General features: G+C 36.1%; 1 protein-coding gene, 1 long non-coding RNA gene and 3 pseudogenes across 3 annotated transcripts; 2 read left to right on the top strand and 3 right to left on the bottom strand.

Annotated features, from left to right (window-relative positions):
• The first annotated feature begins 1,694 nt into the window (after positions 1-1,694).
• LOC147549808 (uncharacterized) lies at positions 1,695-3,819 on the top strand. Its single transcript, XR_015238219.1, has 3 exons — positions 1,695-1,815; positions 2,451-2,517; positions 3,630-3,819. It is a non-coding gene; the product is annotated as an uncharacterized LOC147549808 (long non-coding RNA).
• Positions 3,820-9,675: 5,856 nt separating this feature from the next.
• LOC147549807 (cinnamoyl-CoA reductase 1-like) lies at positions 9,676-10,939 on the top strand (annotated as a pseudogene). The gene is made up of 2 exons (XR_015238862.1): positions 9,676-9,975; positions 10,065-10,939. The product of XR_015238862.1 is annotated as a cinnamoyl-CoA reductase 1-like (transcript).
• A 186-nt stretch (positions 10,940-11,125) lies between these two features.
• On the bottom strand, positions 11,126-12,385 carry LOC147549806 (uncharacterized; annotated as a pseudogene).
• A 143-nt stretch (positions 12,386-12,528) lies between these two features.
• On the bottom strand, positions 12,529-13,687 carry LOC147549805 (uncharacterized). Its single transcript, XM_086668388.1, has 2 exons — positions 12,593-13,687; positions 12,529-12,549 (listed from the first exon to the last, which is right to left on the bottom strand). The coding sequence occupies exons 1-2, from the start codon at positions 13,685-13,687 to the stop codon at positions 12,529-12,531; spliced, it is 1,116 nt and encodes a 371-aa protein (XP_086524514.1).
• A 2,972-nt stretch (positions 13,688-16,659) lies between these two features.
• Positions 16,660-25,946, bottom strand: LOC147549804 (uncharacterized; annotated as a pseudogene).
• Positions 25,947-26,194: the final 248 nt, after the last annotated feature.

Raw genomic sequence — 26,194 nt, 5'->3', positions numbered from 1 at the left:
CACATCAAGTAGAGAGGAGAAAGTGAGCTAATTCCCAAGCTATCTTCTAGTCAAGCAAGAAGAAGGTCTTCTTAATATCAAACCACCATTGGAGTGCTAGCGAGCTTTCAAGGAGGGAGATTAAATACACTGTTCGGTGTCCCAAGTGGAGGAGCTACGTTTGAAGCTCTTGGTCTTCTTTAATCTATTCAACTAGTTCGAGGGAAATAGCGATTAAGGTAATCTACTATCTTCCTATTAGTTAATTACTAGTTTTGCTTGATGATCTTGGGGATACTAGTGTTAGACATTAGATGTCGTTATCCGCTATAAACACTAGTATAAGGGTACAATTCCCTACAGTGGCGTCAGAGCCTCTTGCAATTAACTAGTTTTTGCTAAGAATCGAACTAATTGATATTTGATATGCTTGATAGTTTGATAGATTGAGTTTATAAAAGTATTTTAAAAGTGTTTTAAAAGTACTTCAAACTCATAATTTGATTACAATGAATATGATTCAACTAGTTTTTCAAATTAAAAAAATCAAAATTCATGATTGGAAGTGTTTGAAAACATTGAATTTCATTGATTTAGAATTGGTTTTCAAAATTGTTCTTGAAAAAGTTTCAAAAACCTAGAATTTTGATCCAAAATTGGTTGAATAAAAGAATTGTTTTTGAGTTTTAGGAAACTCCAAAAAATAACAAAAATTTAGAATTTTAGAAGTATTCTAAAAAGAATTGTTTTTGAGTTTTAAAAAACTCCTAAAAACAAAGTTTGGAAATTTTAAAAGTTTTGAGAAATTTTAGAATTGTTCTAAAAGGGATTTCAAAATTTAGAAAGAGTTTAAAATTTGGAAAATAGCAAATAGAGATTTGCAAAAAAAAAAAAATTTAGACACTAGGGTTTTGGAAACCTGGTGTCCGGCCAGGAAGCATCCTGGCCGGACAGAAGCTGCTGGAGACGCGTCTTGTAACATCCCATGTTTTCAAGTTTAGTTGAGGGATTATTCGACATTTGGGTCAAGTCAAAAATGGGCTAAATTAGTAAAACGTCCAAACTGGGGGGTATTTTGCAATCGAGAAACCAGGGACTAAACTGAAATTTCGTGAGACTTTGTAAAAGAAAGAAAAAATCAGAATTTTCTTCTTTCTCTGTTCGATCATGTCAATTAGGTTTAGGGTTTGAGGAGTATTCGTCAGATACATCTCGAAAAATAATGAAGTTTGTTTGGTCACGTGGAAAGATCGGACATAGGTCGGCTATCCTTTCGAATTCGAAATTCTTTTTCGGTATCGAATTAAGAGAGATCCCTATACCTTATTCTTGGTTAATTATGGGAGAAAAACGTAAAAGAAACAGTTAAATCAGGGTTCATAAGGTAACTAGTGAGACTTGAATTAGTGGAACATCATTATGGAGGGGCTTATTTATAAAGTCTATGTAATGGAAGACATAAAATTAGTTAAGTAGCATGGCCACTTTAGATTAAGACATGTGGCAAATTTGGAATCAAGCTACATGGAAGGGGTGCCCCTCACAACCAAAATTTGGAATGCAGGTTATGTATATGTAGGTGCCATTAGCAATATGATAGGGCTCCTATAGCACTACCCTATGAGTCACTTGCCAAATTTGCTCTTTCCTGTACACGTTTGTACCCACGTGCCCACTTTATATAATTTACTTTATTCTTTGTAAACTCAATTGAGTGGAGAAGGATAACCAGCAGTGGCCTGAAGCCGAGAGACAGTTGAGGGTTGTTTATGGTTCGAATTTTATTCGTCGATTACTTCGCGTCCAGTGGTCGGAATTCAATGAAACTTGTTCCAGGTAATCCCATTCGCCTTTTTCTACATATCTATCTGTTCAGAATTTTCTATTTCGTCCGAATTTGATGGTTTTATGGTAATTATTTCGTATACTGTATAGTTATACTAATTTCTTTTGGGATCGAAATTTGGAGCTATTTAGACGATTATTACTCAGTTTCTTCGAATGATTTGTGTTTAGAAACATGTTTAGGAGATTGTAGACTATTTCGGGTTGTCCAAATATAGACGGGGTGCTGCCGAATTATTTTAGTGCTCGAATTTCATATTTGGACTAGTTTTGGGAATGAATTGGAATAGAGATGGTTACCCAAATTTTCTCGTATTTCATATAAATAGACAACTTCGATATTATAAAGTTCATTATATGATTTGTCAGCTTATGAAGACTCTAACATGAAAAATAGAATTTATGGGAAGTCGGGTGGTCGGTTTGTATGCATTTCGAGTATTCAGTGGACATGGCTATGAAAGTTAAAGATCAAATCGATTATTCGAAGTCTTCCAGCGTTATTGATTGTTTTCGTGTTTTAAGTTTTCATCGTTTTCTCTTTGATATTGTCTTTATTGTACGAAGGTTCTTCGTTTAGAACCTAATGTTTCTATTCGATTTTTGGTCATTCTTCCGTATCCCAGAGTATGCGAATGAGGAGGAATTTGGTCGTCTGGTAGGTGGGAGGTCTTTGGTTATGCAAGGACTGAGGTAGGGGTTCTGAATCCTTTATCCAACATGGTTTTATAGATAATGAATATGCTAGATTCTATAGTTATATATGCGCCATTATAACTAGAGTTTAGGTAGCATGAAACTCGATTTATGTGATGAACTGAAATATGGTTGAATGCTTTTACTGCAATATGAGAAATGCTTTCGAACTATTTTTACTGTGATTGCGAACTACTTGAGATTTTCTTGTATGTACCCGACTACGGATTATGTCAACCTACGGGCATGTAGCCATTGAGGGTAGGATGACATGTGGACACGGGTGTGACCCGTGTGAGACCGGTGAGGTGGGCGATACTAGTCATGAGACCTGTGGGAGTAGAGTGCTTCACTTGCTGGCCATTGGTGCTCGTGCCTCCAGCTCGAGGCTCAGGGCCGTACACCCTGACCGCTCGCCTGGGAGGTGACATTGATTGAGATCCCTCTGCTTTGTGGCGATATGACTCTTGGTTGTTCCACATCCGTGTTTGATAAGATAATGAATCGAATGAGAATATTGGTTTTGGTATACGAATGAACTGATTTGAATCGAATATGAGAATGTGGTTTTGATATACGAATGAAACTGATTTTGAAAGATCGTATTAGATGCATGACAGGGTACTGAAGAGAATGAGGTTCAGGTCCTTTTATGGTAATTGGGGGACGGCTCTCTTATTCGAACTCGGTGATCAAAAACGTATTTAGATACTTAAGGTACATATGTATCATGAGGTAAACTCTTAAATGATTGCGGAGTCTCTTAGTGGGAGAGGGGCTTACCGGCTAGGGGTAAGTCTCTTTCTCGAGGAGACGTTAGTGCATTAGCTAGTGCCATAAATGGGCTGGTACTATCTAACGCACTCTAGGTTCTCCTGAGGAACTCTCCTCTTATTGGGAGCGCACCATGGGTGGGCAGCTAATCACTGCTATTGCTTGGTAGATTAAGGAAAATGGTTTTGTATATAGTATATACGGTAACTGGTTTGATAACTCGCTTTGTCATGATGTTTACAACTTATTAAATGAACTTTTGAAAACGTGATGGCTTTTGGATTGGTCTTCTACCAGAATAACTCGTGTCGGTGAGTATTTTGACCCCCTACCAGTTGTTAGTGTGCAGGTTCTTGTCGTAACCTCGAGGCAGAGTTGTTTTCCAGCCGGTGATCTTGTCTGACGAGGCTAGTAGTGTTGCGTCATTTTCTATGGTCTTGCGTATATGGTTTTTCGTTATTTTAAAGTTATGTATTTATTGTAGAAACCGAACTCGAATATGTATATATATAACACTTAGAGTTGTTTATAAGTTGTATCTATGTGTAAGAGGTTTTTGTAGTTCTTTTTATGGTTCGGGTTTCGACCCGATGTTGTGTTGAGTTTGTTTAGCTTCCGCTCTATAGTTTATTCTTGTATATGCGAATGTATGGTTTGCATAACAGGTTTTGCAGGTGCGACCGGTTCGATTTACATAGGAGACTCTGCCGGATTTTTGTCTCGTCTGTGAATTGTCGGGGCGTGGTCGTGTCTATTTTTGGGACACGGGGCGTCACACGTCTAGCAGCTGCAACCAGATTGCTACTGTGTTTTTTGTAGAAGCAAATAGAGATTTTTAAAAGTGTTCTAAAAGGATTTCAAAATTTAGAAAGAGTTTTAAAAATTGGAAGTTAGCAAATAGAGATTCGCACAACAAAAAAAAAAATTTTGGAAACTAGGGTTTTGGAAACCCTGTCCGGCCAGAAAGCTTCCTGGCCGGACAGAAGCTGCTGGTCGCGTCCAGAGCAGCTAGGACGCGTCTTGGAGACGCAGTCCAAGTCGAGTCTCGGACCCGACCATCAGCTGCAATGGAAGCATCTGGACGCGTCTTAAGACGCGACCAGAAGCTGCACTGGTAGCTTCCTGGACGCGTCTAGGACGCGTCCAGAGCTCTCGACCAGACGCGTCTTGTCGAGCACCAGTGTCGGTCCGGTCCAGCACCAGACACGTCTGGTACATGGACTAGCGTCCTGGCTCCGGCCAGGACGAGACCAGGCCTTGATAGGCCTCGGCCAGGACATGCCGGCCCTATGGGTCGTGCTATGTTCGGACCTTGTCCGAGACCTTTTGTGGGCTTGGGCCGGGACTTGTCCAGGACTTCTCCCGGGCTTTTTCGAGGCTTTTCGGACCACGGAAAGGGACCATCATTCGAGTGAGAGTTTTTGCCAAATTTTCTTCCGATTCCAACCAAATAATTCCAAAATTAATCCGGGGCATCCAGAAGGCCAAAACGGATTTCTCTTTAAATTGATTTATGAAATCATTAAAAATCGAACCAATATTTTTTCCGAAATAGACCCGGGCTTTCAAAACCCAAACGGAATTTTTCTTGAAGTTGATTTTAGAAATCATAAAAGATAAAACCGGAACGCACCATTAGTCGAATTCTTCGAATTTAGACTTAAGGTCCGTAATGTGACATGTGATGTCGACAAAAGTGTCTCCCAAGATAATCATGCATATATAATTCTTAGCCTTAATATATTATATGAATGCATGTGATGTGAATGCGGGAAACTAGTATGACCATAGATTTGTTTCTATATTCTTGTGTTAAGCACGGATGGGTGCATATTTGTAATTAATTTTAATTTCATGTTTATACGATCTGCGAATCGTTAAAGTCTTGTAATTATAGTTTAGGGTCTATGAGTCCATTGAAGAAACTCAAGGAAGGAATCCAAAGGTGAGTGGGAGAAATCAATGGAGGTTCAAAGATGGAGATCTAGACGAACCAAAAGGCGAAACAAGAAGCAAACCAAAGGAGATTAGATCTTCTAGGTTAAGGGCCATACTAGGATCCATGTCTGTTTGATTTATTTTCTCGCACGCATTTACTTACTTATTTACGCTTTATGTCGTGGATGTTAGTTAGGCTAAATAGTTTACTATAACAAACGCCATACTAGCTTAAAAGTCCCCAAAACGTAATCTTGAGTAATCGCCTATCCAGATTAAAGACACTCGTTGCGCCCTTGTTCGAGGAAGGTGGCTCGGAATTCGCAGAGTACCTCCTCTACCTTGGGACAATGCGGGTAGATCTATAGAATAGGTCTACACATCTAAATGGTTCTACTCAACGAGATCAGCAAGAGAGTCTTGGATACTCGAGGCAAAAGGATAGATTAGTCATTCATCAATGAGATCTATCAACCAAGAGTCATAAGGTATGATCAGTGAAGTAGTTCACTCACCCGGAACGACGGAGTCAAAGAGTAGGGCCTTCGTCCGCTTTACTCCGAAGAACTGGGATTTTGGAATCGCTTATTCAATCGGGGAAGATTTTTATTGAATAATGTGAGAAAACTAAGTTTTTCAAAAGATATTTTCAACTTCCGCTCACTTCTCGACAAGCATAAGCTGAATGAGTACAACTTCCTCGACTGGGAGAGGAACCTGGGAATAGTTCTCAGGATGGAAGGCAAGCAACATGTACTAGAAACTCCAATTCCTGTATTGGATGATACTTTGACTAAAGAAGAGGTAGATGAACAAAGGAGTGTGCGGAAAAAGGCAGAACCTGTAACTTGCTTAATGCTAGCAACCATGGAACCGATTCTGCAAGAGCAGTTCATAGACATGGATGCTTACTCCATGATGCGACAACTTCGGGAAATGTTCCAGAAACAGTCGAGATTGGAGAGGTTTGAAACCTCTAAAGCAATTATGGACATGCGCCTTGAAAAGGGAAAACCAGATGGGCCTCATGTTCGTCAAATGATTAGGCTCATGGGTAAGCTGGCTAAACTATGTTTCCCTTATAGCCAACAGACGGCTACCGACACTATCCTTCACTCCCTCCATAGTGGTTTTAATCAGTTTAAGATGAACTACAACATGAATGGATGGGATAAAACGTTGGAGGAACTTCATTCTATGCTTTTCTAACAGCCGAAAAGGACGTCGCTATAGTGGAAACTAAGAAGGAAGTTCTCATGGTACAAAAGGACAAAGGGTTCAAGAAAGGTGGAAAACATAAGAAGAAAACCGCGTCAAAAGGAAAAGGCAAACGGGTTGCCAAACCTAAAGACAAAGGTCCTCCTCCTGACACCAAATTTTTATACTGTGATGGCAAGGGTCACTGGAAAAGAAACTGCCCTAAGTTCTTGGAGGACAAGAAGAATGGAACAGTGGCTTCCAATTCAGGTACAAACAGTTAACTTATCAAATACTGTAAAATTCCCAAACTTTGGTATATGATACCTAAAATTGCCCTATCATTGTGAATGTACAGGTGCAGCTGGGAACTGAATATTTGGCTAAGGAAGACAAGATCCAAGAGGGAGCAGAAGCCTCGACTGCTCAGGATGCTGAAAGGGATCGAAGTCTACTTTAAGCACTAATCTAGATTAAGCGTTTTTCTTGTTTTTAACATCATCTCTGTACTAAGTATTATGGAGAATCAATAAAGAACTTTATTTCTAAATTAAGATGTTATTAAAAGTGCTAAATTAAACAATCTATACCTAAGGATTCTAAACTTGGTTAAACACCTACAAGATAGGTTCAAATAACCAAAACATGAATCAACTAACAAGAAAGAAAGTCTTGAGTCAGAAACAGAGATTGATCTTCAAACGTACTTCTAACCTATCCACAGGGCCGGCCCTGACTTTCTAGTGGCCCGAAGCGAGTTACGGAAATGTGGCCCCTATATTATATGCAAAAAAGAAAGTCTATAGGCGCCTCCTATTTCCACTAAAAGAGCCATCTATCCTTTGACCACGATGAATATGGCTTTCCCTATAAATTCTAGCGAAATTATACACACTTTTCGTCAACAAGTCAAGTGTTTCACGCTCACTATCTTCCTCCCTAATTTTGCATGAATATCTTTGTCGTCGTAAAGTTTTTCTCTTGTCCTCTCTCTATCTCTTCTTTCTTTCTCTCACCTCCGTCTTTTTATCTCTCTCGTAACTCTATGTGTTCCTTTTTTTTCTCTCTCTTTCTCTCTCTCACACACATTTATTCTCCCTACAAATTTCTCTCTTGCTCAATCTATGTCTTTGTCTTATCAAGTTTGTCTTTGTTTCTCGCTCAATTTCTCCTTTATTGGAAATGGTTGTTAGAGCACATTCATCGATAGTTTCCGACCTGTGCAACCATTAGAGAATCTCTAACGGGACATTAAGTCCTAAAATTTTGAGGGCCCCTTCGGATTTTGTAGAGTTTTTGCTAAAAACAACATCAACTCCAATGAAACATTATTAGAAATTCTTTGATGACACGGAGGAAATTATTTTAGAGATCCTTGTTCATGTCAGTTGATACAAAGGTTGAGATGAGAGAAATTTTTGTCAACTTCTTTTTCCATTTGCCATATGATCTCGATTTCTCGCTCCGCCAGTCTCAATCTCTCTCTGGATCCCTCTCAAAGCCAAGAAATAATATTCCACAACACAGATTAAATTAGTAGTATTTTTCAAAAAAAAGAAAAAAAATTAAATTAGTAGTGAAAGCACCCATTTAGATGGCCATAGATTGATCGAAGCAAGTTTGTAAATGGGTAATACCTAGTGAGATGAAGAAAAGTTCATGATGTAAGAATGAAGAGAAATAAAAAGTGGCCTACTTGTGTGTTGCTGTAAAGTGGAGAAAGAAAGAGCATCTTAGGTTAGGGATAGGTGGAGGTGGGCCCAAGATTTGTTTGTTTAGCTTATTATCTACATTGCACGGGGCCCTTTTAATGAAACGGGTGCCTTTATGACTTATCTTTAACGGGTTGGGGCAGAATTTTTTCTTGCATAAACTAATAGCTGGGAGGCCCTCAAAGTTGGTGGCCCAAAGCGAGGCTTTGCTCGCTTTGGGCCAGGGCCGGCTCTGCCTATCCATATTTGGAGTGTCCAAAAGGATCAAGATATAATATATATATGTAAAACTGTATACGTGGTGATATAATATATATATACATATATATTTATAAATATATACATATATATACATATATATTTATAAATATATATATATATATATATATATATATATATATATATATATATATGTATTTTTATATATATTTGGAGTTATATTATATATATATACACATATCGATAAATTTCTTTTTATTTTATTTTATTTTATTTTTTTCTTGATTTTTATTTAATTTTAATTTTCTTATTTCAGGCCTAGATTCTTATTGTGACGAGGTTTATGAAACGTTCACTTTTAATGAGGAAACTCCAAACAGAGCGTTCTTTTACGACACCCATTATTTTATGATAAAAGAATAGTTTCTTGTAAAATCATTATGTTTTAGGGACCAAACACGATTTTGAAGCCGAACGCGAAAAATTATCATTAGTGCTCGACATTATTAGAACCTACCACGCTGACTAGATAATAGATATTTACGAAGTATTTGAATCTAATATATCGGAACTAAAGAAGGAGTACATAAAGGATATATGTATATATATTTATTTATTTATTTATATATTTATACACATATTTATGTATACATATATTGATTTTATATATTTATAAATATTATATATATATATATATATATATATATATATATATATATATATATATATATATATATATACTAGGGTATTTCTTGTGCCCTATGGCACAGACACTTGTACCAATCAAATGTTACGAAATTTATTGTTATATTTTATTGAAAGAGAGAGATTTTTATTAGTTATAATTTTTTTTGTACTACTTTTTTGTTTTTTTCTCTTAAATTAGTTATTATTCTATTGAGAGAGAGAGAGATTTCAATTTCTTTTTTTTAACCCCTGAAATTTATTTTAACCCCTGAAATTTATTTTGTTTCTTTATTTCTTAAATTAGTTTTTTTATGGGTTATTTCCCTAATGGCCCCCAACTTTGTGACCAGCTTCCCGCCTGGCCCCTACTTTACGAGAAATACCCATATGGCCCCCTCCTGTTATAACACCATCACTCTCTCTCCTCCATCATGTTTTCTCTCTCTGCCAAGTCATGCCACATCATCTGTTACGCCACCTCATCACCTTCTCCGGCAGAGGTCGCCGGCCGGCCATTTTTTTTTTCTCTTTTCCTCTCTCAAAATGCCCTTATCTATTTAAAGTAGTTTCTCTCTCAATAAGCTTCAAATTTTAGGTTTTTGTTTTTCTTCAAAGATTTAGCGAGAGAGAGACGATGAAGTTCGATTTTCACAGATAGAACACGACATCAAGGCTTCGTCATCTTTGTTCTGATCTTCTTCTTCGTCGTCACCATCTTCCTCCAGATCCTCTCTACCATCATCATCTTCATACAGATATTATCATACACCAAGAATGCTTATCGACGATTCTTCACTATCTGCTACTAAAAATGCTCCTGGTGTCGTTCCCAGTACTATTACCGGCGCCGGAGGTTTTGTTGCTTCTTGGCTTGTCAAAATCTTATTACATAAAGGTTATACTGTTTGAGGAACCATCAGAAATCCAGGTAAATCTCTCTCTCTCTCTCTCTCTAACTTCTTTATCTCAATTATCAACTTTATCACTCTAAAATTTGATCGGAATTAACATATCCAGATGATCCTAATAACATGCATTTGAGAGAATTAGAAGGGGCAAAAGATAGAATGATATTGTGTAAATTGGATCTTCTTGATTACGGTAGTCTTGTTGATGCCATTAATGGATGTGATGGTGTTTTTCATACTGCTTCTCCAGTAATTGATGATCCTGAACAAATGGTGGAACCAGCAGTGAATGGGACAACGAATGTGATAAATGCAGCGGCGGAAGCGAAAGTACGTCGTGTGGTTTTTACTTCATCACTTGGTGCTGTTTATATGGATCCAAATAGAAGTTCTGATTCGGTAGTTGATGAGAATTGCTGGAGTGATCTTGAATTTTGCAAGAATACTAAGAATTGGTATTGCTATGGGAAAGCAGTGGCAGAGAAAGCAGCATGGGATGTATCAAAAGAAAAAGGGGTGGATCTTGTACTTGTTAATCGTGTGTTGGTATTGGGTCATCTTCTTCAGCCCACCATCACTGTTAACTGGTTCTGCAAAAACTTATGCAAATTTTGTTCAAGCTTATGTTCATGTCAAAGATGTTGCTTTAGCTCATATTCTTGTTTATGAAACTCCTTCCCCATCTGGCCGAAATTTATGAGGTGAGAGTGTGCTTCACCGAGGTGATGTTGTTGAAATTCTCGCCAAATTCTTCCCCGAATACCCAATACCCACCTAGTGTTCGGATAAAGTGAAGCCAAGGGGCTAAACCATATAAGTCATCACCACACAAGTCATCGAATCAGCGTCTGAAGGACTTGGGACTTGAATTCATACGAGTGAAACAAAGCCTATACGACACCGTGAAGAGACTCCAGGAGAAAGGTCATCTTCCTCTTCCTGCTCAACTGGAAGATCCTCTTCGAATCCTCTAAGCTTTGGTCTCGTGTTCAGGGGCGGCCCAAGTAATTTGGGGGCCTAAAGCGAAGTAAAATTTCGGGGCCTTGTACACTAACTATAAAAAAAAAAATTACCGTAACAATTTAAATTGTGCTAAAAATATAAGCAAAAAACATCAAATTGAACTATACGCTTGATGAAAAGTGCATCCAATTTACATATAAAAATGAGCTAAACATGTTTTGAAAACATTCTTCTCGCCTTTTGAGATGCAAAATTATTAATTATGCAATCATAGTCCAATTCTTCTGTCATATCTTGTTCAATTGATAACATAGCTAACCCGTTCAATCTTTCCTGTGACATGGTGGAGCGAAGGTAAGATTTGATCAACTTTAGCTTCGAAAAACTTCTCTCAGCAGAGGCTACCGTAATCGGTATAGTTAATAAAATCTTGTAAGAGATCTAAGCATTTGAAAAATTTAATTCTCTAGAATTAGTACTAATAAAATCAAGCACTTCAATCGCTTTTCTTATCTCACTTGGTAGAATTACTTTTAAAACTTTGAGTTCCGCAAACAGTTGAGCTCCATCAATGTCAGATTGCATACCATGCTTTAAATAACCTTCGAGTTTAAGACAATATTCTTTTAACCTTTCATCATCCGCAGTAGTAAATTTTTTCAAATCAAATAGAAATCCATATTTTTCTTCATATTCTTGAAACTGCTCAAATATAGTCTTCAATGAAATACGACCTTGATCGACGATGTATAAGAAATAGTTCACATTGAAAGATTCTTCCGCTGTCTGAGTAATCTCATTGGTGATATTAGTATCCTCATCAAATTGTTTCTTTCTACGAACGACACGCTTCTGTGGGAATACAGACTCGATATCTAAGGTCTCTGCAATCTCTTTGGCAGCTAAAATGGCTGAAATATACCCATTTTCTCTATAATCGTCAAAAAATCTAATCAGTTCCTGTAACTGACTTAAAGCAACATCAATTTGCATATCTTCACTTTGAAGAAATTTGCTAACGGCATTTACTACATTTAACAAATCAAACCAAATACATAAACCAAGTAAAAATTCATAATTTTCTAAATCATTGGTTACCAAGCTTATGGCATGACTCTTCGTCGGAGGATCTTTTGTAGTATTTGCAAGTTGAACCAAAGCATTTCTTAGTTCTGGAGCTTGATATCTAATCTCTTTAACTGCTTCAACATGACTTTACCAACGAGTATCTGACAATGGTTTCACTGTCACTGATAAATGATCTTTGAGGATATCCCATCTTTGAGGTGATGATGAAAATAATGTGTATATACGTTGAACGACTCCAAAAAAACTTATTGCTTTTGAACAAGACTTTGCCATATCACACAGAGCAAGGTTAAGACTATGACAACCACATGGTGTATAAAAAGCTCTTGGATTTTCATTCAATAGCCTTCTTTGTACACCTTTGTGTTTTCCCTTCATGTTAGAACCATTATCATAACCTTGTCCTTGTATATCATGTAAATCAAGTTGATGATTACTTAATACATCTTTAAGTTTATTGAAAATTCCACTCCCAAATGTATCGTTTACCTTCAAAAATTCTACGAAAAATTCTTTAATCTTTACTGGAGTAGTTGTAACATCTACACATCGTATAATAAGAGATAATTGTTCGATAGTACTTACATCTGGAGTGCAATCAAGTATAATTGAGAAGTATTTTGCTTTATTAATTTTCTGAATGATTTTGTCTCTGATTTCTCCTGATAGCATGAGTATCAATTCAATTTGAATTTTGTGACTTAGATAATGCGAATATATTTCTTTCTTCTGAACCCGTCGAACATGTTCTTTCATTATTGAATCATATTCGGCAATCATTTGAATTAATTGACAAAATAGTCCGTTGTTACGCTCATAAATCTTTTCTTTCTTCCCACGAAAAGCCAAATTGTTACTAGCAAGAGTTTTCACTAAAGCAATTATTCTTACCAATACCTCCTTCCAATGATCTCTCTCTTTGTTAATTTGATCTTGAGTACTTTTATCAATGGTTGTATTATTTTTCAATCCTGTTTCCAAGTGAATCCAAGCACTCATATTAATGATATGTTCAACGTTGGTCTCATGTTGTTTAAGTTTGGCCCCAAGATTACGCCAATCATTTATTCCATCTTCAGCTAAAAAGGATGACATTTGGTCTTGCTTGAATAATTTGCAACAAAAACAAAATACTTTGTTCAACTTATTTGAATACACAAGCCACTTCCTATCTTGTCTATCTCCATTAGATAAATGTCGAGTATAATACTTCGAAGAGAAGCGTCTCTTAAAAGCATCTTTTGGAAAATCATCTTCTTCTCTTAAAACTCTAATAGGCCCCCTTTCGACTAACAAGTCCCTTAATGGTTGATCAATTGTTTTCCAACTAGCCGGATCACTAAAATCTTCATTAATATTATTGTTCTCGATATCTTCATCAATGTTCTCCTTCTCTAGTTCTTCACCAACGTAGTCGCATCTATGTTCTTCAGAAATAATTTCTTTTTCATGTTCTTGATTTATATTCTGATGTCCAACGTCATCACCAATAATTTCTTTGACCATATTCCCAATACTAGATTCTTCAATCACATTTGTAGGTTCTTCCGTGGAATTATTCTCAGGTTTTTTAGTTGTCGTAAAATACTTATCAAGAGAACCTTCTTGAGATTTTATTAATATCTCTAATCTTTTTCTCTTTTCTCTCTTAGTATGTCCAGTTTCGTATGTACGCTTCATTGCTACACTAAATATCAATGAAATAATTCAAGTACAATGCCAAAATTTAGACCTAAAATGGAAAAGTTTAGACCAATAACCATTGTCTTATCAAATAGTTCAATTATATAAGTTCAATATCATATAAATATAAAAAAAATCTAGTGTAATAGTGACAACCATTATTTTACATATTTATTGCATAAAAAATATCATTAAAATATCTCTTTAAGAATTACATACCTTGTAGACTTGTAGTTAGTAAAGATCCTAATATATATCCAATGTAGGAGGAGTGCACTGTGGAGACCAATAACAAAAATAAATTTTAAATTTAGAAAGATAGAATAAAAAATAAAGCAAGTGAAAAGGAGAGGAATAGAAAAAAGGAGAGAAAACAAGACAAACAAATTAAGCATACCAGTAATTAAACAAATATGTGATAGAAAAGATGAGAGAGTACCTTGAGACTTGAAAGAGAGAGAGAGAGTAATTGAGTATGAATTATGATTAGGATTTGGATAGAGAGAGTAATTGAGTATGAATTATGATTAGGATTTGGATAGGTTAAATAGAAATTGGGTGAATGTGGTTTCCTTTTTCAATTAGGTTTCCTTTTTTAACTAGGTTTCCTTTTTCAATTGTAATTAAGTTATTTGGTAGGCTAGTAGTTACTGGGTTTCATTCAATTGTCCACAGAGGGGAGAAGTCACGTGCAGTCCCCTTTTTTTGAGAAACGAGCAGTTCCCTTTGATTCACGAACTACTTTAAAGGAGCAGCTCCTTTAGTTTTTTTTTTTCTTAACCGGGTGCCTATAAACAAGTATACTTTGGGGGCCCTTCTCCAAATGGGGCCCAAAGCAGCTGCTTTGGGCCTGGGCCGCCCCTGGGTGAATGTGGTTTCCTTTTTCAATTAGGTTTCCTTTTTTAACTAGTTTTCCTTTTTCAATTGTAATTAAGTTATTTGGTACGCTAATAGTTACTGGGTTTCATTCAATTGTCCACAGATGGGAGAAGTTACGTGCAGTCCCCTTTTTTTGAGAAACGAGCAGTTCCCTTTGATTCACGGACTACTTTAAAGGAGCAGCTCCTTTAGTTTTTTTTTTCTTAACCGGGTGCCTATAAACAAGTATACTTTGGGGGCCCTTCTCCAAATGGGGCCCAAAGCAGCTGCTTTGGGCCTGGGCCGCCCCTGCTCGTGTTATTACATTCCTTTCTGAAATAAAGTTTCAGCATTTTAAATATTCTTGTTGCAGCATATACCACCTTTAACATCAAAATATTGAAAGTTAAGTAAAAAAAAAAAAACCCCCTTTTTATATCTTTATTTCAACACTATGGGAAGTGCAACAAAGAATAAAAACAATCCTAACTTTTCCTACAAATGTGTTTCTAGGATTATGTTGTTTTCTTTTCGAATATATGTCTACTAACTCGCTTTTTATTACTTTTTATATTATCACACTTGATTGAAGCCTTTTCCAGGTCCAAAATTCTTTTATAGATGTTTGCAAACACATTTTTGCAAATCAGATTGTTGCAAACACGTTTGCATAACAGATTGTTGTAAACACGTTTCCATAACAGATTGTTGCAAACACGTTTGCAGAAAAACGTAAAGGTCTGTTTTTCTTTTTGAAAGAAAGTATTGAGAGTGGGTCTTGTTAGAAAGCTAATGAAAAATCATTTCGAAATATATAATTTTTATAGAAATCCGACATCTCAAACAAAAGTTATATCGATTTAAAGTTTAAAAATAAATAAAAGAATTTAGTTACACAAAATGACAAAAAGAGGTATTTTAGTATTTGCACACTATTTTACCTGAATAATAATTTTCAAATGTTTTTTGTTTTTTTACTCATTTTCAATATTATTTTGACCTTTCTAGAAATTACCCCTATATATATATTTGTTACATGCTACTCAACAGATTGTGGTACATGCAAGAGTTAAACCTTTTAACATTTAAAAGAAAATTTTAATTTTATCTAAATTTAAGAAAACACTAATGTGCACCTTAACAGACATAATTAGATTTTAAGGAAGACTTATTTCAATCTTTAACACATTTATTTATATATGGTTGAGATACTATAGACTTTTACTCTATGGTTTTAATTAGACCAAAAGAATTTATTGGTGACGGTTTACAATTGCTCCTCTACAGACGTATACTCTATGTTTTAATTAGACCAAAAGAATTTACTGGTGATGCTTTACAGTTACTCCTTCAACTGCTCTCTCAATTTTTGAACTACAACTTCTACTTTTCTTCAACAAATAGTGTTCATAATATTGTTTGAATTTCCTATAGATCGTTTCATTAATTTTCTCTTTGGTAGTAGTATCTCTCATTAAATCACTTGTAATTTTGTGTTTGTCATTTTTCGTCAATCATTTTTAATCATCCCAAATGAGTGGCCCTTCTTTCTCACTTTTGTATACTTCTTTAAGTTCCATTTCGAGGCGATATCTTATTTAGTTATATATATATACTAGGCATAACCCCCCGCACTACGTGCGGGGGCAATGCCCCTTATCAAATACAAATATTAGGATGATGAACATTGAGATACATTATATCTCATATTTTACGATGAATATTGAGATGCATTTCCCTTCAATGATAATGCAACATAATCGTAAAAGTCTATAAGGGTAGGTAGTTTTATTATTATTTCAGACTTTTTTTTGTTAGAATTTCCCCATTCCTCTTAGAGTGCTTATTTGGTCAAAAATACGATTCTGATTCTTGTTTTAAAAGAGTGAAACACGGGTTGTTTTAACACTTTAAATAAGACGTATTCATTATTAAGCTCTCCAAAACACTATACAGAAGTTGCTAGTCATTGAACTTCGTAATAACAGATGTAAACAATGTAGAAACCAAGGCTTTGCATCAAGAGTTTATAGAGAGATAATGGGAATTGGAACATTTATTAGGCTCATATTTTATTGTTAATTACTCACCATATTCATTCAAGTAATCAATCAACAATCGCGTAGAAATATCAGTAATAACTCCAGCTTCACGGGTATATGGACAGTTGAATCTATCTTAACATAAGCCTGAGGATTCAAGAACATCGTATGGGGCCTATACCACAGTCTTGAATATGATGACTTCCTCAAGAGAACCGGATACTTATCCTGAATAAATAGCCAGCGACAGTTTAAAGAAAAGCCAGATACACTTAAAGTGACTGTTTAGAGAAAGGACAACTCATAAAAGTGATGTACTATGACAATTATTTTACGGGTTACTTCCCAAATGGCCCCCAACTTTGTGACCAGCTTCCAGCATGACCCCCTAGATTAGCAAAAATACCCATATGACCCCCTTTTTCTGTTATCTTTAACTGTCCGTTACTCTCACTCCTCCACCACATTTCCTTTCTCTGCCAAGTCACCTGAAACGCCACATCATCATCTTCTCCGGCAGGGGTCGCCGTCCGGCGACCTTCAAACATTAAAAAAAATTAATTTTTTTTCTCTCTCCTCTCTCTCTAAATTCTTTTTTGTCTTTCCCCTCTCTATCTCTAGAACAGATCTAGAGAGAGGAGAACATACCAGATCTGTTCGTGTTCATCACGAACAGAAAAAAAATTTAGAGAGAGAGAGGAGAGAGAAAAAATTCCTTTTTTTTATGTTTGAAGGTCGCCGGCCGGAAATTTGGCCTGCCGGCGACCCATGCCGGAGAAGATGATGATGTGGCATTTCAGGTGACTTGGCAGAGAGAGGAAATGAGGTGGAGGAGTGAGAGTAACGGACAGTTAAAGATAACGGAAAAAGGGAGCCATATGGGTATTTTTGCTAATCTAGGGGGTCAGGCAGGAAGCTGGTCACAGAGTTGGGGGCCATTTGGGAAATAACCCTTATTTTACTTTCTCTGTGATATCTTTAAGTCATAAATCAGTGAGAATGAAGACATTAGGTGTTGGTAGATGTAAATGTTCATAGGAGCTGCTTCCATCCATTGCCGCAAATGGTAAAAATTTGGAAAGACAAAACTTAAGTACATGTTGTAATAGATAAAAACTACTCTAATTTTTGTTCAGAAAATCAAACTAATCCATAAAACAAACCACAACTAAAAGGCCGGAGGTAACTACATTTACTATTGCAACCTAATGTGACGACCAATTTTGCATCTCAAAACAACACCTGTATCACGGAACTACTGATTTTCTGAGGGGAGTATGCAGTTTCAATACAAAGGCTCGACCATGTCAGTCTGTCCTTCAAATTTTTTTGACTCCCAAAAGATTCTGCTCGACAATGAATAAATCGTATTGTTACATTAAGAAATTAATCTGACTCCCAGAGTCACCAAACAAATTTAGACAAAATTCAAATGTAGAGAGTGATGCACCCGAAAAGGTTGCACACCCAAGCGGAGGTATCAAGTAGTAATCCGGCAAAGCCGGGATCGATCCAGGGATAGGAAGTTACTTCGAATGTCGAAAGATCTTGTCCGTCGGTTTTAGTATTACTAACTAACTTAGACAAAAATGGACAGGACAAAGGTAAATGGGGGGGGGGGGGGGTTTAAAGATTGCTTTATAAGAAATAAAGAAAACAAATAAAACTAACTAAACAATATATGTAAACGGGCGAGAGAGATCCGAGAGAAGAGTTCGGAGGAATAAGAGTCGGGGAACAAGTAAGAGAGGTGTCGAAGTTCGAGAATCCGATGTGGTGGACTTACAACTATGTACGGTCCGATCGAATGGATTGATGTAAATCGAGTCTCAATTCCTAAGGTGGACGTTCATAAGCACTACGTATGTCCGCAGATAATACTTAGTCAAACAAACGTCATAAACGATTTAAACCGAATCATCGAAAATGTCGTCTAGTCGCCTAACTATGCGAAGTACTTGATAAGACACATGAAAAACGATTGAAACAAGTAATCAAAATAAGAGAACAGCAATTTATTATCAAAACATTAAATCGTATTAAACATAATCACGGATTCATCACATTTCATCTCATATAATCGACGCACTAAAGTTAGCTAAACATGGTGATTGAATAAGAAATGGAAAGAAAATGATGAAAGAATCCCCTTTTTTCGATGTGGTTCGAGGCTAAGATCGTCGGAAAATATGAGTCTTTAAAGTGTAATCGATCTCCCCTTAGTAAATTCTGGGTTCCCCATAGCGACCATCATCATCTTCTCCTTTTAGAACTCAACCTCCATTAAAGTTAACCCCTAGTTTTCTCTCTCTAACAATCTTCAACCAAAATCAAATCAAACCACATGGGAAGCTAGCCAAGGATGAGGAGAACAAAAGCCCTAAGGTTTTAGACCAAAATAATGACCGGAAAGCTCTTGAATCCTGCAAGGATGTGTCTAAATCCGGCCAAATCAAAGATTCGGCCAAACAAGACCCGGTCGAGCCAAGATGCGGTTGTCCCTAGGTGTCCTAAGCAAGATGGTATGCAGCCCGAGCTCGGAACTCTGCCCGAGCTGCTGTTGCAGCAGCTCCCCGAGTGCAGTTCCGGCCGGAGCTTGCACCAGCCCGAGTCAGGAAGCTGCTGCCGGCGTGAAGAAGCTGTTGTTTGGTTGCCATCCCGAGCGTGTGCACGCGTCCCCTTGCTGCTGTCCTGTGTTGGTAGATGAAGCAACAACCCGAGCTGCTCCCATGGAGCTCGGGCTGTTGTTGTCCCGCATCTCGAGCTCGTGCCGGCCAAGACTAGGCCGGCGTCAGTGCTGGCCGGCCTAGCTTGGCCGACCCCCTTCTTCCTTCTCTGTTTTTCTCTCTCTATCAAACTTCCAACTCCAAGAACAAGAAACCCTAGAACTCCTTTCTCCCTCTCTTGCTTGGTAGCTTGGTAAAGAAGATGAATAGTAGAATAGGATCCCTTTAGACTACTTCAAACCCTTGACTTTGTCCATCATTAAAGACTCTTGACTTGGACCAAAAATGGTTCCCATAGAGTCTCTATTATTCTCTTCCTCTTTGGGCTCTTGGGGTTGGCCTTCTTTCTAAAGCAAGGGAATGCCTTCATCTTGTCTCTACATTTAGAACCAAGGGGGTGCCTTCATAGAATCCTTGTTTCAAGGCTGAACCTCAACTTCTTTCATTCACAACTTCTTCGTCCGAACTCCGAATTCACCGTCGGACTCGTAATTGACTCCACTTGCTGTTTGACTTCTGATTTTGACCAAAATGACCAAAATACCTCTGGTGCTCTTTTCTTCCCTTTTGCCGCATAAGATCAAAATGTGATAATTCGCTCTCTTTATTCCGAATTACACACCAAACTCCAAATAAACAACCTAGCAATAAAAACACATAAATAATTAGAAATAAACCCGAAAAGAACTCATCAAAGTTAAGTGACCTAAAAGTGGCATTTTCACGCCACATCAACATCCCCAAACTTAGAATTTGCTAGTCCTCGAGCAAACAAACCAAACAAAATAATAAAGTAAACCTAACTCACTTTCGGAGGAGTCCCGATTGCATTTAGCGTATGCAACAAGCCTTTAAACCCTTAGGTTACCCCTAAAGGACGAGTTTTGTCTCGTGAGGGTTTCCAGTGAATACACCCACAAAGTTCTAGATTTCCAAGAGACATAAGAGTTTAACTATCGATGCAAATAAGGTGATGATCAACGAGTGAGAGACTTAAGTGAAGTGGAAAGACAATCAACAATTATCTTACCTCACATTTTCTGGGGTGAGCTCATCGAGTACCGTCTGAATAAGGCCCGAACTGAACTTAGAAGGCAAGGAAGACCCTACTATCCAATAGTTCGGAGTATACAGCTGAAATTACATTTCGAACCTGTTCCCTGAAGGAGCAATATAAAGCTGGTAACCTAAGACTGAAAGTAAACTTTAACGAAGGTAGTCCGGGCTAGAAGAAAAACCTCTGTTGGAAATATACTTTTATAACGTTTTTTGAAGAACCAACTGATTTATGTAAAGTGAAAAAATGACCAAAACTATCTAGGATAACTTTTCTTTTGTCAAAAGGATCCATAAATTGTGTTTAGGCTTCAGCTCCCTCTTTTAGGCTAGCTAGAATAGGACCGAAATTCCAATGTACTGAATAGATAGATTTGATGTTTAAATCGCATGGAAAAAACATGATAAACCAGGAAATGAAATTCCAAAACTACATTAATCGAAAAAACTAATTGTTGTATTAGTTGTTGCCTGTTAGCATGAGTTACCTAATAAAATATACAATATTCAAAACTACATCAAATCTGTTTTGCATAATATATTTGATGTTTAAATCACAGGGAAAAAACATGATAAACCAGAAAATGAAATTCCAAAACTGCATCAACCGAAAAAACTAATTGTTGTATTAGTTGTTGCCTGTTAGCATGAGTTGCCTAATACAATATACAATATTCATAGGGATATCTTATGAAGCCAGGTTCGAACCGATTTTGCAGAATCTATGAACCAGATGGTCAAGACTGGAAGAACGGTGAGGAAAGGTGTTGACTGAGCCGCTCTTTTATATTAAGTAATCCAATGAGAAGAATCTGTGAGATAATCAATGCAGCTATTATACGCCCACGAGCGTCCGACCGAAATCCTACAGTGCTTTCGTATTTTTGATTATAAACATTTGTAATCTACAAAATCGAGAATTATTAAACGTATTATTACCAAAGTGAGATGAGAAATGAACGATTGAAAGTTTAATATCTACAATTATGAAATGGTTACCTGATGAAGAAAAACAACATATGCAAGGACAAACAATACTATTATGGATGAAAGTAAGAAAGGAGTCAACCGAACGTAAACCATACCAAGTAAGAAGTAAAGCTGAATTTGATGTTTTCCTACATTAGATCAAATACCTCATGGATCCATTGCCTATTATCTGTCCTTTTTGGTCTTTACCCAGAAGAAATTCTTCAAACGGTATAAACTCAAAGTTTCAACCTCTAAGTCTTCCCAATAACTACAACCCATCCATCAACCCCATTATATAAGTAACAAATAAAGTCGTTTTCATTTGGATTGATACGCCGATTGTTTTCAGTGTACTACCAAAAAGAGGTTATTATTGATTGGTCGTTCCTACGTCGGTTTGAGAAACAATTAACTTAGACTAAAAAACTTTCAAAATGCAATTGCCTTCATATGTTTTTGTTGACTTCTTCTCAAATTTTGAATGTCTTCGTCCTTAACAAATTAGCTTGAATTATAGTTTTTTCATGATAGATTTATGGATACATCAGATGTGAATGTATTATCTACTATAAATGATCCAACGCTAGAATTAAAGGAGGATACAAGTACAAGTCAACAAAGTGTTCAACATTAATGTTTAAAGGACTGGACTGCGACACTCAACAACGTTTACTAATGTTAGTTAGTCAGGATTCAGAAATGGTTGGAGACACGTATCATGAGAAATTGAGAAACGCGGTTAATTTACTGGTCGTAACGCATTTAAGCAACAAAAAGCTTTATGATAGGCCTAAAATAGGTCTATTCCCGCAAGTATACGGGGTCAAGTTATAGTATTTCTAATAAGTCGAGTTTCGTTCTAAAGGACAAGCTATTTTATCTAAATCTCGAATTAAACCCCCTTTCAAACTTTTGATTTGATTTGGAAACTACTATGAAAAAAAAAAGCAATACTAATAGACTAATAAGAGTGAAATCAAGGTGAGAAGAAGAATCTAGGGTTTTCGATTTCACCACATAAATGGACTACTTAAAACATGCATTAATTAACAAATCCCTTTTCTCATGTATAACTCAAAATCTAACATAATAAACTATTTAGATTTCGGAATATATTCTTTAATAACACAATTCAAAATCAAGAATGTATGATTGACTATCATATAAGACTAATTTCCTACACTATCATTCAAGATCTAAAAGGCATATCTCATCTAATAATTCAATAAAAGCATGAAATATCTAATTATAATACATGAATGATAATAAGGTTATAGAATCAACATGAAATGACAATCAATAGGCATTGAAGCTCAAAATAAGGATTCATTGATTTATAACATATCTCAAAATAAGCCCAAATATGGGTTTCCTCTACACCCTAGATACAAAATTTAGCTACTCATGGAATCTAAAATAATATTCATGGAATTCATAAAATAAATGGAATTACAAAAGATTAATGGAAAGAAATCACCAAGAATGTTCACAATCCATATTCCCATGTATCTCCATTTTGATGTCCAATTTAAGCTCCAAGTATCTCAAGAATATTGCCCAAAACTCCAAATAATAGCTTATTATAAGATAAAAGAAGAGAAATTTATAAGAGAGATAGAAGAAGAAGAGATTTTAGAGAAGAAGGTATGGAGAAATTAGAAGGTTAGAAGAAGAAATTAGAAGAAGAAAGAAAATGTAGAGAAGATATGAAGGTGGTAGAAGAAAAGAATGGTGGCTAGGGTTTTTAGTTGAGAAGAGGTAGAGAGAAAAGGAGGCTAAGAGAGGATTGAGAGGGTTTGCAAGTCTAGAGAGAAATGAAAGAGGTAGAGATTTATTTATAGACGAGGGTGTAACCCGTGCCCGTGGGGCATGGACAGTTCTTTCATATGCATTATAGACCAAGTACATTGTGGATGATTATAAGTTACAGCTGAATGAATGTTTCGGTATTTATTCGTCATATCAGTTCACAGTTTACTACACTGATAGGTAAATCTAATAAGGACTTACTATTAAAAGAGGTCGCAGGTCTTCTTCAGAAAAATATCTCATGTTCATCCAAATATCGCGTTTAAGGTACCTGAATAACATCACAGAAATTAGTAACATATAACATCACACTGTCAATGTAGAACCATCATAGTGAAAGATCTTAACAACACGTAAAGTAATGATATTGCAATGAGAGCATGTAACCATATCATTACCTAGAAAGTGAGTTGATGTACGACTCTGACACAACTATAACCTATCTTAGCCGGTAAAGAATCAAGTGTTACTGTCATCTACTTGTTCCATGTAAGTAGCGAGAAAATAGTCCTAAAAACTAATACTTTTAATAAAGACACAATAACATACGAATTCGTAGGAATATAGATGATCCAGTCTAAGGATGCTCACTACAATAATACTCATTTGGTACAACACGTAAACAGAAGTAGTAAAATTACATAAACATTTAAATATGACAGAAAAATCAATGACATTTGTAAAAATACTTACAGATAAAAGAATGAGCTCAGAACCTGATTAGATGTCGTCTTTACGGTACACCATTGTTGCCAATTAAAAGGAACGATTGAGCAATATCCAATTTGAATAGTTATGGACACAATAAAATAAATTCAGAATATATCTAATTAGTAAAATTACCAAATTTTAGACTAAGAAAAGTACTGACCTCTTAAAAATGTTCCTTTGGTGTGATTTGGAACACGGAGAAGTTAAAGGTTGACTTCTTCCAAATCGCATAATGACGTCAATGTCTACAGCATGAACGAATACAAAGGTCACGATAGCTAACTCACAAAAAATAACAAAAGTGGAATCTATATAAATTTAGGAATAACCTGACGCAAACATGTTTGTTTCAATTGTGCTTGATGCGCAATAAGTGTCTGCTGCAATGTATCCTAAACCTTAATGATGTAAATGTATTATCATAGATTGTCATAATAGTTAGATTAGAGTCATAAATAGATTAAAATAAAATAGTTTCCTTTCACATAATAAAACTTCACATACATAGTTGTTGATGGTAACAAAAAATATTTAAACTACAAAAACAATCATCAAAGTTTGTTCCTTTCTACAAAAGTATGATTGTGTTGTAGTTTCTATATGAAATGTGCATTCATTTGCAGATATCATCTATTCTATACAAAAAGTATCACAAAATACATAGAGTTGGAAGACTTTAGCCAAAGTAGTTTTCAATCAAAATAGGCATGTAAGCTCTTCGAATTACTCTTAAGAAAGTAATTGTATCTACACGCACCCGTGACGGCCAGTGAGAAACATGCACAACAATCTGAAAAGTTATATCATTGCAATAGTTAGGATCACATAATGATAGATTTTAAGGTCTTTAAAATTATAAGCAATATACACTTACTGTGCTTCGATGCTTCCATTCTCCCCATATATATCTTTTATTTCGCCTCTCAAAGTCTTGTGCTTGTTGATCCCAACTCTATTAGTGAAAAAGAAAGTTAAATAGTTAATACTTGTTGAATTTGGGTACAATGAAAAAAAGAAGTAAATATCATACCTATAGCTATAATAAAACCTCAGGGTACACAATATTCGTAGTTGAGTTTTCTGAGGTTCCGGTAATAAAACATGTAATCTATTTGAAGCAGTGCATCTTGACAATGCTACGTATAGTTGGCCATGGCTAAAAACTGGACTCCGCAGATCAACTCCAACAAACTTATCAGATTGTCCTGGAGATTTGTTAATTGTCATTGCATAAGCCAATCGAATTGGAAATTGTCTTCTTGTCATTCGAACAGGAACGTCTACAGAAGATGTTGTAAGAGATATTCAAGGCAAGAAAACTAAATCTCCAGATTTATCTCCGGTAATAATTTGAGCTTCAATTATGCGTGGAGCACATCGAACCACAATCAACCTAGTTCCGTTGCAAAGACCATCTTTTGGAGCAAGATTTCTTAATAACATTATTGGACAACCAACTTTTAGTTGAAGCTTGAAGGGAGGTAATCCTGGAGGATCGAGAGAGTTTAAATACTCATTGGGATAATTACCTCCTCCAAACCTATTGTCTTCCCCCTCTTCAACTAATTTATCAGCGGCTAAATAGACAATAGCCTCTCCTGGAAATATTTTTAATGCCTCCAAATTAATAAAGTCTACATCATCATTACGGGGAGATAAAATAGCTCTCTCTGTCAAGTACTTTGGAGATGATGTACCTAATATATTCAATCCAGGATAGGTTGAACACAATAACTCAGGTAGATTCTTACACCTGTGAATAAGTGGTAGTTGAACAACTTCACACGGGTTTGTTCCAATCTAAAAAAAATATAACTATGTCAACCATTTGAAGGTTTGTAATAACACATAATTTATTAAAATAATGAATTGTTTGTTGGAAGAAGTAAGGAAGTACCTCAACCAAGAATTTTGCAAAATCAACATTTCCTGGCTCTGAATCAGCTAACCTCATGTTAAGACTCAATGTCAGGACAACAATAATCAACCAAAGTGGTGAACGTTTTAGTGAAGCGCCGACTATTTGTTCACGAACTCCTTTTGGTATTACAGGCAAGATTTGCCTAAAATCACCGCCTAGAACAACAGTAATACCACCAAATGGGTTTTTGTTATCACAAATATCCTGAAGTGTTCGATCAACTGCTTCCACACAAAATCTATGTTGCATAGGTACTTCATCCCATATAATTAGCTTAGTTTCCCTAAATAACTCAGCATGGATAGACTGCTTATGGAACCCACATATCGAATTATCTAAAATATCTAAGGGAATACAAAATGTTGAATGTGCAGTTCGACCTCCCACTAATAACAACGAAGCAATTCCA

Source organism: Eschscholzia californica, unplaced genomic scaffold (genome assembly GCF_041429995.1).
Source record: "Eschscholzia californica isolate CP2 unplaced genomic scaffold, dmEscCali1.0.p SCAF_3, whole genome shotgun sequence".
Classification (NCBI taxonomy): domain Eukaryota; kingdom Viridiplantae; phylum Streptophyta; class Magnoliopsida; order Ranunculales; family Papaveraceae; genus Eschscholzia; species Eschscholzia californica.
This window is presented reverse-complemented; position numbering and strand designations above follow the sequence as displayed.